The sequence below is a fragment of the Coccinella septempunctata genome, chromosome 8 (assembly GCF_907165205.1).
Source record: "Coccinella septempunctata chromosome 8, icCocSept1.1, whole genome shotgun sequence".
NCBI classification, from domain to species: Eukaryota; Metazoa; Arthropoda; class Insecta; order Coleoptera; family Coccinellidae; genus Coccinella; species Coccinella septempunctata.
Window position 1 is genome coordinate 5,013,964 of NC_058196.1, and position 19,202 is coordinate 5,033,165.

General features: G+C 35.6%; 1 protein-coding gene and 3 long non-coding RNA genes across 8 annotated transcripts; all 4 read right to left on the bottom strand.

The window, feature by feature from the left end:
• Positions 1–3,526: 3,526 nt before the first annotated feature.
• On the bottom strand, positions 3,527–5,782 carry LOC123318821. 2 transcript variants are annotated; one of them, XR_006538404.1, is made up of 3 exons: positions 4,730–5,782; positions 4,639–4,667; positions 3,527–4,586 (listed from the first exon to the last, which is right to left on the bottom strand). It is a non-coding gene; the product is annotated as an uncharacterized LOC123318821 (long non-coding RNA). The 2 variants fall into 2 exon arrangements; XR_006538403.1 differs by having other exon boundaries at positions 3,527–4,595.
• Positions 5,783–7,680: 1,898 nt separating this feature from the next.
• On the bottom strand, positions 7,681–8,247 carry LOC123318226. Its single transcript, XM_044904843.1, has one exon. It carries the CDS (start codon positions 8,245–8,247, stop codon positions 7,681–7,683), a length of 567 nt encoding a protein of 188 aa, XP_044760778.1.
• Positions 8,248–14,441: 6,194 nt separating this feature from the next.
• LOC123319588 lies at positions 14,442–17,282 on the bottom strand. 2 transcript variants are annotated; one of them, XR_006538544.1, is made up of 3 exons: positions 17,119–17,282; positions 14,989–15,036; positions 14,925–14,936 (listed from the first exon to the last, which is right to left on the bottom strand). It is a non-coding gene; the product is annotated as an uncharacterized LOC123319588 (long non-coding RNA). The 2 variants fall into 2 exon arrangements; XR_006538545.1 differs by lacking the exons at positions 14,925–14,936; positions 14,989–15,036 and adding an exon at positions 14,442–14,717.
• A 38-nt stretch (positions 17,283–17,320) lies between these two features.
• LOC123319575 lies at positions 17,321–19,202 on the bottom strand. 3 transcript variants are annotated; one of them, XR_006538526.1, is made up of 5 exons: positions 18,705–19,202; positions 18,506–18,642; positions 18,372–18,419; positions 17,448–17,671; positions 17,321–17,347 (listed from the first exon to the last, which is right to left on the bottom strand). It is a non-coding gene; the product is annotated as an uncharacterized LOC123319575 (long non-coding RNA). The 3 variants fall into 3 exon arrangements; XR_006538527.1 differs by having other exon boundaries at positions 18,368–18,419; positions 18,705–19,199; XR_006538528.1 differs by lacking the exon at positions 18,372–18,419 and having other exon boundaries at positions 18,705–19,198.

A 19,202-nucleotide genomic window follows, 5' to 3' on the forward strand; every position in this document is an offset into this window, starting at 1 on the left:
CCATTTAAACAAATTTTTTTCGATGAAAGTACAAAACGAAAGAACTTTTTGGTGGATATGCTGTTAAAAATACATTATGACTTCGACAACAATTCCTGAATGTTGCACCATTCTATCGTTGAAGCATATTGAAAGCTGGAAATCTTGGAAAATTCAATGTCATGTCACCAGAGTCACATGTTACTCAATGGGGAATCCATGCCATTTTTTAAGAAACCAAGTTTTTAGCTCTTATAATATGAGAATATTTCATTTCAATTATATACTTAAAATTTTTCGGTTTCCCGGTTAAACATTGAAAATGAAATTCATGAAGTAGATAGTAGTGCTCTGTATAACTAGGGTGAAAATAAAAAATAACGATTCTGTACTTATATATAGGAACCTACATGGATTTCTGAATATACATCAGAGTCGTTAAATCTATTCAGGGACATTCTTTCTATAGTTTTTATTTCCTCAGAAGTAACGTGGAATGTGAATATTTATGACCAAATCGGTCCGTTGAGGGCAGAAACGTTAAGGGATGGTTTATTGTATTGATTATACTGTACCTGTGTTATTCTGTACCTGTCACCTAATCAAAGTAACAAATATTTTACTGTATACTTCAATACTTCAATGGTTTTGAATAGGGTTTTTATTTGCTTATCACGAAATAGTAGTAAACACCACTGTTGTATCTACATTATATCGACTCATGAACCTCTTCTTGATTTTGAGTAAGAGTTCATTTCTATTGGTGTTTTTTGATTTGTTGAATTTACGACAATATGTATGTACTATGTCATCGTGTATTGTTATAGGGCAGTGTATTCTGTTCATCTTCTTTGTAAGATCCTCTATTTCACTAGTTTTTTTTATTTATAGTTTTAACATTGACGTTTGGGATGCCTTCGATTGGTTTCTTCGAATGGTTGGGACATTTTTGGACCATGCTAAATGATCTTCAGCATTGCGAGCAGTACATTTTGGTGTATTGGTTGACTTACAATGGGACATTTTGTGAGTTACCACACATTTTGAGCATTTTGGTGGACTTTTGAGATTTTCAGTTGTATGATCAAATAGTAAGCATTTGTTACAAGGTATCGGTGTTGGTTCTGGTGCATGACAGCGGAACACCATGTAGTGACGATTCATTCAAAATAGACCATTGTTAAGTATTGTCTCGGACGCATTTATTTCTCCTGTAATTATTCGTAATTTTTCTGCTTTTAATTCGTTCAGGGTTTTTTCCAGTTGTATTTTATCAGTACTTTACTTCAAAAGAAATCCCAATTTCGTTTCAGAATAATATCTTCTCCATTCGGGAATTTGAAGTTCCGAATAATTGCCATTTGAATTCTATCTATTTCATTACTTTCAGGAATGATTTTAAATAAAAATCGGGTATTGTGTGAATTCAATTTGATTCAGTTTTGGTAAAAAGTATTTGTTTATGATTTTTCTTGGATTATTATTCATTCGTTATTGGGTGTCTATTGTTTTTTGAGTTGTTTCTGTAGCAGATGTTGATGGTGCATTATTCGTGTTGTCTATTTCCATGCGTTCAGGTTCATTCGATTTCTTTCCTTTAATTATTGTGGTTGTTTGAAAATGATATCTGGAGATTCGTTTTCATATTTTTTTTCGCGGTCGCAGTCTTAACATTCTTCCTCCCTCGTTTCCTCTTGGGAGCGACCTCTTTCAGATCTTCTTCCTCTCCCTCCGAAGTCCCGTAGGAAGTGGAGCCGCCGATCTGAGACATTTCATAAAGGCAGAAATCCTCAAACTCTGCAGCGTTCACCGGGGAATTATCGTCGATTTTCTTTGCATATCATAAACAGCTGTCGATTTATTCACTATCAGTTACGATTCGTATCAATGAGAACGTACTTTAGAAGCACATGTGCTCAGCATGAAAGCCAAACACAGACTGTACGGAGAACTATAGTAGTAGATAGTATACTATCTACTTCATGAATTTCATTTTCAATGTCTTAACCGGGCAGCCGAAAAATCTTGAGTATATAATTAAAATGAAATATTGTCATATTATAAGAGCTAAAAACTTCGTTTCTTAAAAATGGCATGGATTCCCCATCGAGTACCATGTGACTCTGGTGACATGACATTGAATTTTCGAAGATTTCCAGCTTTCAGTATGCTCAAACGATATAAAGGTGCAACACTCAGGAATAGTTGTCGAAGTCATAATGCATTTTTAACAGCATATCTACTAAAATATTCTTTCGTTTCGTGCTTTGATCGAAAAAATTTTTTTTTTTATGGAAACCTATATATTTAGTCGCAGGAATTTGGACAGGTTGAAAAACAATCTCTTATGAATTCGCCAACGTTTCGGAACTATTTTGTTCCTTTCTCAAGGCTCATCATACAACTAATAAAAGTAACGCTTTAAAATTGGTCATAGGAAGTTAAGGATAAATCAACAAACAGTCCGTCGTGTGACAGTTAAATTGAACTAGTATAGCCAGGAGATCCACCTTGTAGGTAGATTCACCTTTACTGGCAGATTCGCCTTTCGTCCGTAGCTCGGGCCTTCGGCCCTCGCGATACGCCTTTTGTTCGTAGCTCGGGCCTTCGGCCCTCGCTCGATTCCCCTTTTATGAATATCTAGGCCAAAAACGTTTTTTAAAAGCCCGATCGATTCAAGGCACCTCGTTCTGTGATCGCTGCCAAGCCGTCAAAACTGACGTTAACCTTTAAATCACACTCTGACATCGATTGTCAAAGTGCACTTTCACTTAATTTTCTCTGATAATCAATAGAAAATAATTTAATTTTGTGGAATGTCACTCGATTTTTAATAGACGTCAAAAATTTTCAAAATTCTTACGCTTTTTTAGGTAATATCGTTCGGGCTCCGGGAAAAAAAACAGGCCTATTTTAATTTCGGGTTCTTCGAGCTTAGTTCGACACCCATCCCGACTCTCGAGCTACCGCGGATCTCTCAAGCTAATCAAATCAAATTGGTACCTTTTCGCGAAAATCGTGAATTTCGCGATTTTCTCACGCAATTTTCGGACACTTCTAGACGGGGTAAAAATACGATCTAGGCATTTTCGGAAAGCTCGATTCTTACTCTTGCGTTCCATATACCGCTCTACCCGGCCACGCGCCTTCGGCGCTCGCCATTTCAAATTTCCCATACCCTCCACCGACACTTCAACGTGGCAAAAAATTTGATACGATTCAGTGATCATTTTTTATCAACGTTATAGTATTAACTAGTAAGCCCATAGATCTACCTTTATTGATAGATTTACCTTTTTTGGCAGATCAGTATAGCCAGGAGATCCACCTTGTAGGTAGATTCGCCTTCATGGACAGATTCGCCTTTTGTCCGTAGCTCGGGCCTTCGGCACTCGCGATTCGCCTTCCGCCCGTAGCTCGGGCCTACGGCCCTCGCACTTAATGATACGCGAATACTATACAATACTGAGTATCACACATAACTCACACAGTTCGATATATACAGGCATTGTCGCATATTTCACGGAAGAAAACAAATAATCTCATACACTGCTCAAAAATCAGTTATATTCAGTTGGACAGAAGCCTTATAACGGAGATTCCATGCATTCAGTTCATCTTGAATTGAAACTCACAAAGTTCTTACTCTACGATGAAACAGAAAACTAACCTGAAATGAGAATAACTGGCCAAAAGTCTATAAAAGTAGAATTTTAACGCAAAAAACACACCCTGCCAATGTATTTCAATAATCATTATATCATTCCACTCGAATAAGTTATTCGAAAACATTTTTCCTTTTATCTGGAATGATTAAATACAATAATCCTCGTACAATAATCAAAAAGCTTAAAAATTGGCCAAAATCTGTTATATGGAATGGGAAAGAAGCCTAATTAAAAAAAGTTCAAGCATTATAATATTTAATTCAGTTCATTTTGAACAAAAATCTAAAAAATCCCTTAATCTACGATAAGAAAAAAAACTAACCTCAAATGACAAAAACTTGGCGAAAGTCTATATAAATATAGAATTTTAACGTAAAACCTTACTCATAGATTGTGTTTCAATAATCTTTTTATCATCCCAATAATCATTTTATTATTCCACTCGAATGAGTTAATTGAAAACATTTCTCCTATTATCTGGAATGAGCAAATAGAATAATCCTTGTACACCAATCAAAAAGCTTGAAAATTGGCCAGAATCTGTTATATGCAATTGAAAAGAAGCCTAATTATGAAGATTTCAAGTATTATAACATTTAATTCAGTTTATTTCGAACAAAAACCTACAGAGTCCCTCACTCTACGATAAGAGAAAAATCTTACCTTTAATGAGAAAACTCGACAAATGTCTATAAACATAGAATTTTAACGCAAAAGCTCACTCATAGATTGTGTTTCAATAATCATTATATAATTCCAACAGAATAACTTATCTCAAAACGTATTTTGCCATAGATCTAGACTAAGAAAATCATCTCCATACACTACCCAATTGCTTGAACGTTGTCAGAAATCTGATGTACTCAGTTGAAAAGAAGAGAAATAGATCATCTACTTCACATGGAAACTCTCCTGAACGAATTGCTTTATGAACTTACTCTGAAAAAACTTTTTTTTTTTACCAAATAACACTGTCCGAGGGATATCATACATTTCTTGATCTGATAAATTTATATATGCCTGAAAATAAATTTCAATTATAAAATATAGAATCTCCTGGTCGATTTTCTGTGCAGACTCACCCCCAAGAACCGTTTGTTATCTAGAAATTCTTATGTTCATACACCAAGACTAAGGATGTTTCTCATTCTGTGAGTTTGCATGTAATTTAATCTGAAATCCATTATGTAAACTTGACAAATGGATCATATACTTCAAATACTAACTCTTCTGAAACAATTTCTTAGAAGCTTACCCCTGAAGAAGCTTTTTTTATTTAAAATGAGACTTTCCGAGAGATGATATTTGACATTTGTGAATTTCATACATTTCTTGATATGATGAATGTGCCTGAAAAATAAGTATTGTTAGTGACAAAATAAACTATCAGTTATTACATCTGATTTTTATACAGATTCACGTCCAAGAACTGTCTTTCATATCTGGAAATTCAATAATAACCTAACTTTCGGATTATGGGAAAATATTCATCTGTGATGTGAGCTTCGAAGTGCTATCACTGCTATGCTATTGTACGGGGAGAAATGTAGTAAATATATCCTTTGATTTGAATAATAATTAAACCTTAAAAATTTACATCAATTTTTTCACGGTCTGTCAACAATCAAATGAAACTGGCCTAAGGCTCCAACAACACTTCTACCCGAATGACAGGAAAACACGTTATACGAATTGAAAAATTATGGAAATTATAAAATTTTAAGTTAGTTTTGGCTGAATAGTGACCTCGACTTTCCTAATATAAATTTATTTTGGCAATTTCAACGCTAAAAATCACGAAATTACTGAAAATATTCAGGGCCAAAACGAAGGTTATGAACGGTGCTTAACTGAGGTGGTTTCGTAATATCGAAAATTGCAAACTTACCTGTACATATTGAGCCGAAATATGGGTACCTGTAGATGCTACAGGATATGGAGAATGATTCTCTAGCATTTATTTTTCCTATTTTGGCATTATTTATATAATAATCGACTCGAGTTTCCGAAAACTGCAAAAACCCCTTTCGAAACGTCAAACATGATTGAAACTACCTCTATGCTCTTGGAAATTATTTATCAAATTTTCGTAGACGTCAAAAATTTTCGAAATTCTTACGCTTTTTTAGGTAATATCGTTCGGGCTCCGGGAAAAAAAAACAGGCCTATTTTAATTTCGGGTCCTTCGAGCTTAGTTCGACACCCATCCCGGCTCTCGAGCTACCGCGGATCTCTCAAGCTAATCAAATAACTTTGGCACCTTTTCGCGAAAATCGTGAATTTCGCGATTTTCTCACGCAATTTTCGGACACTCTCAGACGGGGTAAAAATACGATCTAGGCATTTTCGGAGAGCTCGATTCTTCTTCTAGCGTTCCATGTACCGCTCTACCCAGCCACGCGCCTTCGGCGCTCACCATTTCAAACTTCCCATACCCTCCCCCAACACTTCAACATGGCAAAAAATTTGATACGATTCGGTGATCACTTTTTATCAACGTTATAGTATTAACTAGTATAGCCAGGAGATCCACCTTGTAGGTAGATTCACCTTTACTGGCAGATTCGCCTTTCGTCCGTAGCTCGGGCCTTCGGCCCTCGCGATACGCCTTTTGTTCGTAGCTCGGGCCTTCGGCCCTCGCTCGATTCCCCTTTTATAAATATCTAGGCCAAAAACGTTTTTTAAAAGCCCGATCGATTCAAGGCACCTCGTTCTGTGATCGCTGCCAAGCCGTCAAAACTGACGTTAACCTTTAAATCACACTCTGACATCGATTGTCAAAGTGCACTTAATTTTCTCTGATAATCAATAGAAAATAATTTAATTTTGTGGAATGTCACTCGATTTTTAATAGACGTCAAAAATTTTCAAAATTCTTACGCTTTTTTAGGTAATATCGTTCGGGCTCCGGGAAAAAAAACAGGCCTATTTTAATTTCGGGTTCTTCGAGCTTAGTTCGACACCCATCCCGGCTCTCGAGCTACCGCGGATCTCTCAAGCTAATCAAATCAAATTGGTACCTTTTCGCGAAAATCGTGAATTTCGCGATTTTCTCACGCAATTTTCGGACACTTCTAGACGGGGTAAAAATACGATCTAGGCATTTTCGGAAAGCTCGATTCTTACTCTTGCGTTCCATATACCGCTCTACCCTGCCACGCGCCTTCGGCGCTCGCCATTTCAAATTTCCCATACCCTCCACCGACACTTCAACGTGGCAAAAAATTTGATACGATTCAGTGATCATTTTTTATCAACGTTATATTATTAACTAGTATAGCCAGGAGATCCACCTTGTAGGTAGATTCACCTTTACTGGCAGATTCGCCTTTCGTCCGTAGCTCGGGCCTTCGGCCCTCGCGATACGCCTTTTGTTCGTAGCTCGGGCCTTCGGCCCTCGCTCGATTCCCCTTTTATGAATATCTAGGCCAAAAACGTTTTTTAAAAGCCCGATCGATTCAAGGCACCTCGTTCTGTGATCGCTGCCAAGCCGTCAAAACTGACGTTAACCTTTAAATCACACTCTGACATCGATTGTCAAAGTGCACTTTCACTTAATTTTCTCTGATAATCAATAGAAAATAATTTAATTTTGTGGAATGTCACTCGATTTTTAATAGACGTCAAAAATTTTCAAAATTCTTACGCTTTTTTAGGTAATATCGTTCGGGCTCCGGGAAAAAAAACAGGCCTATTTTAATTTCGGGTTCTTCGAGCTTAGTTCGACACCCATCCCGGCTCTCGAGCTACCGCGGATCTCTCAAGCTAATCAAATCAAATTGGTACCTTTTCGCGAAAATCGTGAATTTCGCGATTTTCTCACGCAATTTTCGGACACTTCTAGACGGGGTAAAAATACGATCTAGGCATTTTCGGAAAGCTCGATTCTTACTCTTGCGTTCCATATACCGCTCTATCCGGCCACGCGCCTTCGGCGCTCGCCATTTCAAATTTCCCATACCCTCCACCGACACTTCAACGTGGCAAAAAATTTGATACGATTCAGTGATCATTTTTTATCAACGTTATAGTATTAACTAGCCATAGAGACTTCGTCCCAAATTATAAGCCGAATTTTTCTCAAGTGGTCAGCCTCCTGGGATTGTGCCGTTATAGAGGAGCGGGAAGATGCATTCAGATGTAATGGCAACCTGAACGTCGAATGGACCGTTCTTCCGTTTCTGAGCAATAACGCAGCTATCCCAGTAAAGGCTACGGCAAGAGTTGGTATATGCCGTTCCTCGCAATATTCCAGCAACGTGTTGTACAGATGAGTCTTTCCCGTACCACCACTGCCTTGGAGATAGAAATATCTATCTACACCTAACGCCGCTGACTCGACCGCAGAAATGATTTTGTTGAACACATTGCGTTGTTCCTGGTTCAAACTCCCAAGACTTGAATCTGACGACTCCGTTCTCGAAGTCTCATCGTCGTCGTTGGTGTTGGTAACGTTGACTCCCGAACTTGAGGTCGGCTCCGGCAGATTAAAGTCTCTGAGAGTTTTTCCCAGAAAACGTAATGTCTTCTCGATTCTACGCAGAGCGCAATCTTCAGATTGGCATTCTGAGATACCTTTCCTCACATAATCCTCTATCATGAATCGCTTGAACTCATTCCAAAGTGACAGTGGTTCGCCGATCTCACAGAAACACAGCATGTACGCGAATAATTTCCGTATACACCCGGGCATTTCTACCAGGGCTGCGTGTTCCAGAGTTCTGAACCACTCCGAATCTGACGCTATCAGATTTCTGGCCAGTACCGCTTCTTTAAACGTAGAATATAATGTGCCGCCAAAGGATTTTAAATCATTAAAAGATTTTGCTCCTGGAACGTGAAGGAGCAAAATACGCAAATTAAACTTTTCTATGTACTTCGGACTTATAGTGTACATCCATAGACTTATAAATAACATGGACTCCGCATGTGAGAGAGAAGTCGGTTGGTTGAATAAGATGGAAAGTTTGTGGGCAAGCTGTCAAAAGGTTATAGAACACAAGTTTATGCGAAAATTTTCTTCAATAAATTTTAAACAAGCTTCCGAGAAGACACACAGAAATTCCATAGCATTCCTTCGAAATCAATTATGTCAAAAAATATGTGAGTTTTAGTCAAAAATAGATGTAATGAGAATAATAATCAACTTATCAACACCTTGTGGGCAAAGTCTGCGAAAATTGTAAAAATTTTCCATAATAAATGTTCAACAAGCTTCCGAGAAGGCAAACAGGAATTCCTTAACATTCCTTCGAAATGGAAAATATAAAAATTATGTGAGTTTCATTCAAGAATAAATATAATGTGAATAATACTCAACGTATGAACACCTTGTGGGCAACGTCTGCGTTAATATCCATCATATGATTTTGACATTGCCCACAAGGAATCAGTTCATCTCTTTCTTGTTCGATCAAAACGCATAAGCCCTTCTCTCTCTAATGCATACAACCCCTCGATCTACTGAAAAGTCACGTGACAGTGAGTCCATGTATTATAAGTCTATGTGTACATCCTAGGTATTACAGATCGTTTTCTCAAACGTCTAACCCAGCGATGTTGGGTGGCATTAAAAGAATAAAGGAGAGGTATTTCACAATACTTCCATTCACGTGCGCTAGGATCGTTCACATTAAGTTCGAAATACGCCTCCAAACGACTGAGTTTTGAACGTTGTAACGCTGTCATCTCTTCCCCTTCTTCAAAATATACCTCACGTTCTCCAGGCAAATGGACGGGTAACCTATAGATTGTATGACTTTTGTCTTGAATATGGAAAGACAACAATCTCCAAGCTGATTCACCGGAAGAGATGTAGCGGGAATCAATGAATGCTTGGATTTCGTCCCAAACGACCTCATTTCGCAACTGAAGAACGGCAGCATCAGGACCTTTATTTATGTATTTGAAAACATATTTGATAGCTCCTACTGAAGTTATCACTTCCACGTTTATATGAGATTGATATTTCATGGATAAATATGGATTATACGGAACTACGTCTCTGTTATCTATCACACACATTCCTTTGTTTCTTTTGAATATCGCGGTGCGACCGTCATTTCTTCGCCTATATACGGGCAACGCACAATTAATTTTGGTAATTTCCGAAAACTCTTTGGGATAATGCTTGGTGCACTGTCCGTCGACCATACATGGAGAATCCGGTGCGCGATCACCACAGGGTCCGTGAATCATGGTGGACATTATAATATCAAAAAACCGGGTGTTTTCGGCTGGTAGCTCGGCGCAAATCAGCTTGTCTACATCCTCAGAATTTCGCAGTTTATATTCATCTGCCAAAGTCAGAAGACAGTGCATATGAGGAAGACCGCGTTTTTGAAATTCTATAACGTAAACGTAAGCGATCACATCACCGAAAATTTTGAATTTCAATATATCCTCGAAAAATGCCCTCCTTTTTAAATCGAACACTCGCGCGATTAGTTCCGGTCTATCCTGAGGATTCAACAGTTTACTTCCCATATTTTCAGTGATCTCACGCCAGTTGGGGTTACAGGTGAAAGTGACGAAAAGGGAGGGTCTGCCATATTTTGCTACAATGGCCATTGCATCTTGATAATTTTGCTGCATGCAAAGATTATAGAGTTAGGCAAAGATTATAGAGTTATAATCTTTGGCTGCATGAAACGTGCCCCTCCGATGAACGAACTCGGTAGGATAGTAACTCTACCTATTCTTTCACCACCGTCTGGTTCCACTACCGTTCTTCGCGCAATATAATCTTGGAGCCCGACGTAGCTCTCGACGCGTAATTCCTTCTGATGTGTTCGCAAAAAATTTAATCGGAAACCTTCTAACTCAACGTATTTGTCAACGATGAACTGTTGAGCCAAGCGTCCAGATAGAAGGATCGGGTTAAAATGATTTGCACGAATCATCAGACGGTAGCACTCGAATTCTAATTTTGAAATCCGTTTATTTCCAATTGTTTTCTGCAACCCAGTCGACCATCCCAATTCTCCGTTAGGGAAAAGTAATGGATAACAGAGAGCATCAACAATTGGAGACAATTTTGGGATATCCTTAATTTGGAAACTATTACTTGTACTTATTAAATTCACACGAACTGTGCCTGGTGGAGGTATATCCCCGTCGACTGTACGAAAAATAGCGCCGTTTTCGGTGGAAGTGGAAGGTGCCGCGTAGACCTTCCTGTTGGTTCCTGGTTGTTGGTGGAAATATAGGCCAAGTTGCGGAACGGAATCGTTACCACTGGTTCGTCGTGTGTCACGAACCACTTGACCTAGGGTAGAGTACATTTGGGCGTATGGGTGAGTTTCCCTCAGCAGAGCATCTATTTGCCCTAATAATCGGGGGTTGCAACCGTCTCCAACTCCTTTTGATGCCCTCTTCTTCGTGGCTTCTCCTGAATCCACGAAATACAGCGATCCAAATGCTGGATCGGATGGACAAACATCGCCTACTCGGTGGTATATCTGTCCTGAGACCACAACAACAGGGGCTCCTCTCGCCAAACCTTCTCTTTGAACGATTGTCGTGGAGCCAAGGGCGAGCAGCGTGTTGTAACTTCTTATATGTTGTATGAAGTTCTTCGATTGAGGGTGGTTGTTCATGATCAAAGCCTTCAGCAGGTCCGGATAAGCGGCACTCACCGGAAGGCTCACTGCGCCTCTTTTGCAGCAAATCATATTCTCGGTGCGAAAAAATAGAGCTCCACAGAAAGAGCACTCACTACTAAGCGCCTCAAGGTAATGGGCAGGCGTGTCCTCCTGATGTTCAGCGACATCACACACAACAGACGTAGAGGTTTCCGTTTCGTAATTATCGTCCTGTCCAACTTCGCAATTTTCCGATATCATCGATGACAAAACTGCTTTTGTAGATATTCTTTCAGATGGAACGACTCCAAATGAGGAGGAATCGTATTCCTCCAGTAAATAATACTGGTCTCCATCTGACAAATTATCCACAGAAACCATTCGCACCTCTATCGGAGTCAAATTGTAGAGCAGAACAGGAGAATAATTTTGCAATAAATAATTCAATAAATATTGGAGATTATTGAAGCTGAGCAAGCATGTTTTACCTTCCTCTTCTATACATTCACCGTTCGCCCCACGACTGTGAGAATCAAATAGATAATAGGAGTTCGCTATTTTTCCTATACAGGTAGATAATTCCCCAGACGTAAATATAGCGGAAGTATAATTTCGAAAAACCTGTGGTAGACCTTGCGCTAACGGAATATCGAATTCTTCATGATTTTCAATGTTTATATGACCCACAACTGAATCTTCCTCATTTATATGCAATGAAAAACAAACGTTATTGATTTTGAACTTTGGAAACACCTCCACAACTAACAACTGATTAAAAACGGGTAAATTCCGCGAAAAAATTGATTTTAAATATAATTTATCCCCGTAATCCAAAATATTATCTATGATCGCAGTGCACCAAGAATTGAAGGGGAGAAGTTTGCTATAAGCCAATGCAACTGCCGCGATTGCAGTACATTGGTGACCTCTGGAATCCGGACTAAATCGTAAATCATTTTGGTTTCGAGAACCTCTTATGATGGTTCTGAATATCACGGATTGCCTTTCATCATTATTATCACGTTGAGAAGATGAAATTAACGGAGTCATTACTTTGTCCTTGCTGGTTCCTGCTATTCCAATTCCATCAGAAATATCTGAATTTGAAAGTAATAAAATAAATATAATTTACTGAACGTGAGTGAATGTTTTCAATTCATGTGATATATTAGTAGTTTTATGAAACATTGAACTCTCATTGGATATAATGAAATTTAGTTATAATATGGAATTGCTGTAGAATATGCTAAATTTGAATATTATATTTCGTAATTTATTGTTCTTGAATGAAAGATAATTAATTTTCCAAAGTATTGAAGGTGAAAAGGCATATTGGAAAATATAACACTCATTGAATTTTTCTGAAAACATTTTCAGATTCTATAAAATTCCACAGATTTCTGATTCATTTGTGAAAAAGTCGAAAAAAAATATTATACAAAAATATCTCAAATACCTGGAACGAAAACTTTCTTTCCCTTCCTCGTTTGCTTACTCAATTTGCTTGCTCCTCTCTTCCTTCTCTTCATGATTCGGCTCGAAGCTGAAATAAGTCAATTTGTAATGTGTTATTAATTCGTCACAATCTTTTGTCCTATTAAAAATGACACACAAGGAAGCTTTAAGCTAGAATAAGGGACCGTAATTTTCAATTTGGAACGTTTGTATTTTCAATTCAGAAACATTTTCATAGAAACGTTTCAGATAAACCTTTCATACGTAGGTCATTTCTGGTGTTGGGTGTACCTATGTCTCGCAAATATATATGAACCAAAAAGAGAAACGTTTCACGTGGAAAATTAGTGGTTTCAGTAACAAATTTTGGTTTGCCTACTGCAGGATTATTCATATCCACTTCTGAATGATTTAATTAACGAAACTTTCTTATAAAATTGAATGACACTATTTCTTACCTTCTATGTTTCGCAAAGTCCAAAATCCTTCTGGAGATTATTATATGTGGTACCTATTGAATCGATAATAGTATATTAAATATATCGAATAAACGGGGGAATAATGATAATATAAATTTGTTTTAAAATCCAAAAAATCATTCGAAACTATTCAACAACTTCATAACATTCCTTCAAGATTTTGAATTTTTTCTGAGAAAAATTATGCTATATCACCATCTTGTTTCTGGAATACCCAATAGTTATATCTATATAATGTGAAATTTTTCAAAAAATTATTCTAGTATTGATAAATATGTATAGGAAAATGAATTGATTACTTGAAATCGAGCTAGTTTTGATAATTATTAACTGAATCTATAATTAGTTCGAAGTAATAATAGTAATAATACCTTGAGTAACACAACACAAGCTGTCTTTTGAAACCTGAAATTCAAAAGGGCGCTTATTCCGAGTTCTTCACCTAAAAAGTATTCTAGTTGCCATAGGAACCAATTCGTGAAATCCAATCAGATCAACTCAAAAATCAAAAGTTACTTCCGGTTTTTTGCAACAAAGTATATAAGTTCAAAAATTATCCCATTCATGTCTAATCCCATCATTTAAATAAAAAATCAATATTTCAAACATCAATAAATTCCCCAAATATTATTCCAAGTGGAAAATTCATCATCAATGGTATTTAAATATCGCGAAACGGAAATGACGACATACGAAAATTCGCTGTTTTTCAAGCCTCTCTCTGCGAATAAAACAGAAAATCTCAAACTGTGCGTATTTCATTGTAAAGTAATAAGAATTCTATGTTCTAAGATTGTTTACGACTTGACATTTATTTTTGATTCACAAGAATGGCACTCATTCATTTCTAGAAAAGCTTCAATTCCCTTAACATTTATATCAAATCATGACAGGTATTTCAAAATAATAAATATGTCCAATTTATGTGATAGGAAATGCAAGCTTTTTAGAACTTCTGTTGTTTGAACCACAGAGCACTAATTTTGGAGAAGTGAAAGATAACAGCAGTGCCAACTAAGAGCACTCTATGGCTAAGAGCTTTCATGTCTATGATCGAAAGCTACACGACAGTTTATTCGAAATCGAAATTTGGATTGAATTTCTCATGTCATTTTATTTTATATTTCTGGAGCGTCGTATTTATTCAACTTCAATGTAAATTTACAGCTTCAAGTTATATATTCTGATTTACTTAGAATAATCCATTTATTATTTGTAAAAAATTACATCGATTATGAATTAACAGACTACTGGAATTGGGAATGAGAGAAAAAAAATAGCCAGTGAAAATATATTGATCAAAAATATAAAATGATTTTCCTATTTCAATAATATACGATAGAGATTATCACATAACATATATGTCTAACAGCGTTCCTTGAAATCAGGCGTTGTTCCAGTTTTTTCCCATTGAGAAAATTCTTTCAAAACAAAATTGAGCAGTATCAGAAAATGAATATTACTTATGAAATATAGAACCTCCTGGTTGATCTTCTATAAAGACTTAGCCCCCCAGAACTGTGTGCTATGTATAAAATCTCATGTTTATATACCTAAAAAAAAGGATATTTGTTATTTTATGAGTTTGCATGTAAAACATATGAAATATATTATGTGAACTTGTAAAATAGATCATATACTTCAAATAAAAACTCTCCTGAACGAATTGCTCTAGAAGCTTATCCATGAAGAACCTTTTTTATTTCAATTAACTCTCTCCGATACATGCTTTTTTGACATGACATTTCTGATAAATTTATGCGTGCCTGAAACTGAATATTAATTATGAAATACAGAACCTCCTGGTTGATTTACTATACAGACTTAGCCCCAAGAACGGTGTGTTATGTATAAAATCTCATGTTTATATACCTTAAAGAAGGATATTTGTCATTCTATGGGTTTGCATGTAATGTATATGAAATATATTATGTGAAATTGTAAAATAGATCATATACTTTAAATAAAAACTCTCCTGAACGAATTGCTCTAGAAGCTTATCCATGAAGAACCTTTTTTATTTCAATTAACTCTCTCCGATACATGCTTTTTTGACATGACATTTCTGATAAATTTATGCGTGCCTGAAACTGAATATTAATTATGAAATACAGAACCTCCTGGTTGATTTACTATACAGACTTAGCCCCAAGAACGGTGTGTTATGTATAAAATCTCATGTTTATATACCCAAAGATTATAGAGTTAGGAAGATAGGAAACAGCCTCATATCGCTAGTACTAAAAAGCGTATACGTTTTGGCCTGTGTTGCACACAATTGACAATCAGGTGGCGCTGAAATCGTGCTCTCAAACTGTTGAATAACAGTTTTCTATTTCATAATTGAAGGGCGCGAAATTCGAATTCTGTTCCTCAATAAAAGGGCGCGAAATTCGAATTATATTCCTTTTATTGAATTCGAGTAGACTTGGTCGAAACCAGAAAAAACATCCTGAGCGACAAAACAAAAATAGGCCTTTGTTTTGTGATCAAGATGTTTTTTTCATCTAAACATTGTTGTGAATCAATTAATATCATTGAAATACTGTGTTAGATTTGCTATACTTTTTATTTGGAATATATAGAAAAATTTGACAAAATTGAAGATTGTACATGGTGTATTCAAAGGTCAGGCTTTTTTTTAACGGAAGGTACAATTGGTGAAAATAATTCACCTTTGAAAACATCCTGTACACAAATAATTGAGCTCTGAATATAAGACACAACAGAACATGATGGAATTTTATATATCAAAGGTGTAATTTCTACACAATACATTTTTTTCCAATTAATAGAATCAGTTGAATTTGTAAAATCTTTATCAGAAATTAATATGAACAAATATTCGATACAACATATCTCACGAATTCTTTTACATATTAGTTACAGAATTTTCAGAACCACAATTAAAAACAAATTTACATAGGTGTAACCTGTATGTCGGTAAAGATATGTAAGAATAACAAGTCAACTCCGCAAATAACTTCACTAATAACATGAATTGCATATCAACATAATAATACATATATCCAGCTATAAATGATAAAATTCAGTGATAAATTGAAATACGTGTATCTATTCTAATGTATAAAATTGTAGTGTAAGAGCCTTGGAGTACGAGTGCATTTTATTTGGTTTTGAGAAAATCAGATTTAAAGTTAAAAATTATTTCCAAATTCGACCAGTTGGATTCTCTAGTACTTTGTATTGCTCTGTCGTTTTCACTTGAAGTTTTGGACTTACTCTTTTATACCATCCTCAGCTTGTCTCACCACTTACTCATAGACAACGTGGTGATCGCCAAAGTGCAACTCTTCACATAGACTAATTTCATTGTACATCAGAAACCAAATTTCTTTTTTCTGCTCAGTATTTAGGAGATGCAACCTCAAAGAATCTATAATGACTCTATGTATTCCAGGAGAAACTTTTTTACTGCAGTTCACCAAGTCAATGTCTGGACATACTGAAAATCCTATTCACTTCAGAGTACTGAAAATAAAAATCAATCAATATCAGAGTCACATTGTTCGAGTTTCAATACTTACGTTCAGATATTTATGGTAAATTCGAAAAAACTTATTTTCGGAGAATCTTTTGTACTACAGTTTCCACAGTTCCTCACCATACAATAGTTTCCATAAGACATTTTGAGCAAAGATATTTTTCTTTGATTTTGAAGTTTTCACTAAGGAAATACACAAAAAACTCTAATAATAAACGACTAAAATGAACTAAATAAACGACGAGCGGAAAGAGAATGAGAATCAAAACAAAACGGCCATGTTTCTTCAAATCTTACAAAAGTCAAATTATGTTTCTCCAAATGGCCGTCGAATAAATATTTTAACCATTCTTGGCATCTTAGTACAACAATTGAACCACCAGGTGGCGCTACCGCAAGTGTATACGCTTGGTTTCCTATCTTCCTAACTCTATAATCTTTGTATATACCTTAAAGAAGGATATTTGTCATTCTATGGGTTTGCATGTAATGTATATGAAATATATTATGTGAAATTGTAAAATAGATCATATACTTTAAATAAAAACTCTCCTGAACGAATTGCTCTAGAAGCTTATCCATGAAGAACCTTTTTTATTTCAATTAACTCTCTCCGATACATGCTTTTTTGACATGACATTACATTTCATGATCTGATAAATTTATGTGTGCCTGAAACTGAATATTAATTATGAAATACAGAACCTCCTGGTTGATTTTCTATACAGACTTAGCCCCAAGAACAGTGTGTTATGTATAAAATCTCATGTTTATATACCTTAAAGAAGGATATTTGTCATTCTATGGGTTTGCATGTAATGTATATGAAATATATTATGTGAACTTGTAAAATAGATCATATACTTCAAATAAAAACTCTCCTGAACAAATTGCTCTAGAAGCTCATCCATGAAGAACCTTTTTTATTTCAATTAACTCTCTCCGATACATGCTTTTTTGACATGACATTTCATGATCTGATAAATTTATGTGTGCCTGAAACTGAATATTAATTATGAAATACAGAACCTCCTGGTTGATTTTCTATACAGACTTAGCCCCAAGAACAGTGTGTTATGTATAAAATCTCATGTTTATATACCTTAAAGAAGGATATTTGTCATTCTATGGGTTTGCATGTAATGTATATGAAATATATTATGTGAACTTGTAAAATAGATCATATACTTCAAATAAAAACTCTCCTGAACGAATTGCTCTAGAGGCTCATCCATGAAGAACCTTTTTTATTTCAATTAACTCTCTCCAATACATGCTTTTTTGACATGACATTTCATGATCTGATAAATTTATGTGTGCCTGAAACTGAATATTAATTATGAAATACAGAACCTCCTGGTTGATTTTCAATACAGACTTAGCCCCAAGAACGGTGTATTATGTATAAAATCTCATGTTTATATACCTAAAAAAAGGATATTTGTCATTCTATGGGTTTGCATGTAATGTATATGAAATATATTATGTGAACTTGAAAAATATATCATATACTTCAAATAAAAACTCTCCTGAACGAATTGCTCTAGAAGCTTATCCATGAAGAACCTTTTTTATTTCAATTAACTCTCTCCGATACATGCTTTTTTGACATGACATTTCATGATCTGATAAATTTATGTGTGCCTGAAACTCAATATTAATTATGAAAAACAGAACCTCCTGGTTGATTTTCTATACAGACTTAGCCCCAAGAACGGTGTGTTATGTATAAAATCGCATGTTTATATACCTGAAAAAACGATATTTGACATTCTATGAGTTTGCATGTAATTAATCTGAAATATATTAAGTGAACTTGAAAAATAGATCATATACTTCAAATAAAGACTCTCCTGAACGAATTGCTCTAGAAGCTTATCCATGAAGAACCTTTCTTATTTCAATAAACTCTCACCGATACATGCTTTTTTGACATTGCTTTACATTTCATGATCTGACAAATTCATGTGTGCCTGAAAATGAATATTAATTATTAAATATAGAATATCCTGGTTGATTTTATACACAGACTTACCCCCAAGAACAGGTTGTTATCTATAAATTCTCATATTTATACACCAAGTAAACATATTTGTCATTCTATGAGTTTGTATGTAATTTAATATGAAATACATTATGTAAACTTGAAAAATAGATCATATATTTCAAATAGAAGCTCTCCTGAACGAACTGCTTCAGGACTTTACCCATGAAGAAGGTTTTTTATTCCTAATACAGTCTCTCCGAGGGATGATAATTGCCATCCTAGGATTTTTTCATTTCTGTATCTGATAAATTGATATGTGCCTGAAAAAAATAAGTATTATTAGTGACAAAATATACTATCAGTTATAATATCCGATCTCTCATACAGATTCACGTCCAAGAACTGTGTTTTATATCTCAGAATTCAATAATAACCTAACTTTCCGATTATGGAAAAAAGTTCAACTGTGATGAGAGCTTCGAAGTTTTATCGTACGGGGAGAAATGTAGTAAATATATTGAATATATCCTTTAATTTCAATAATAA

Excerpts from the sequence above, each read along its gene's own strand:
- LOC123318226 (XM_044904843.1), bottom strand. The coding sequence starts at position 8,247 with ATGATAGAGGATTATGTGAGGAAAGGTATCTCAGAATGCCAATCTGAA.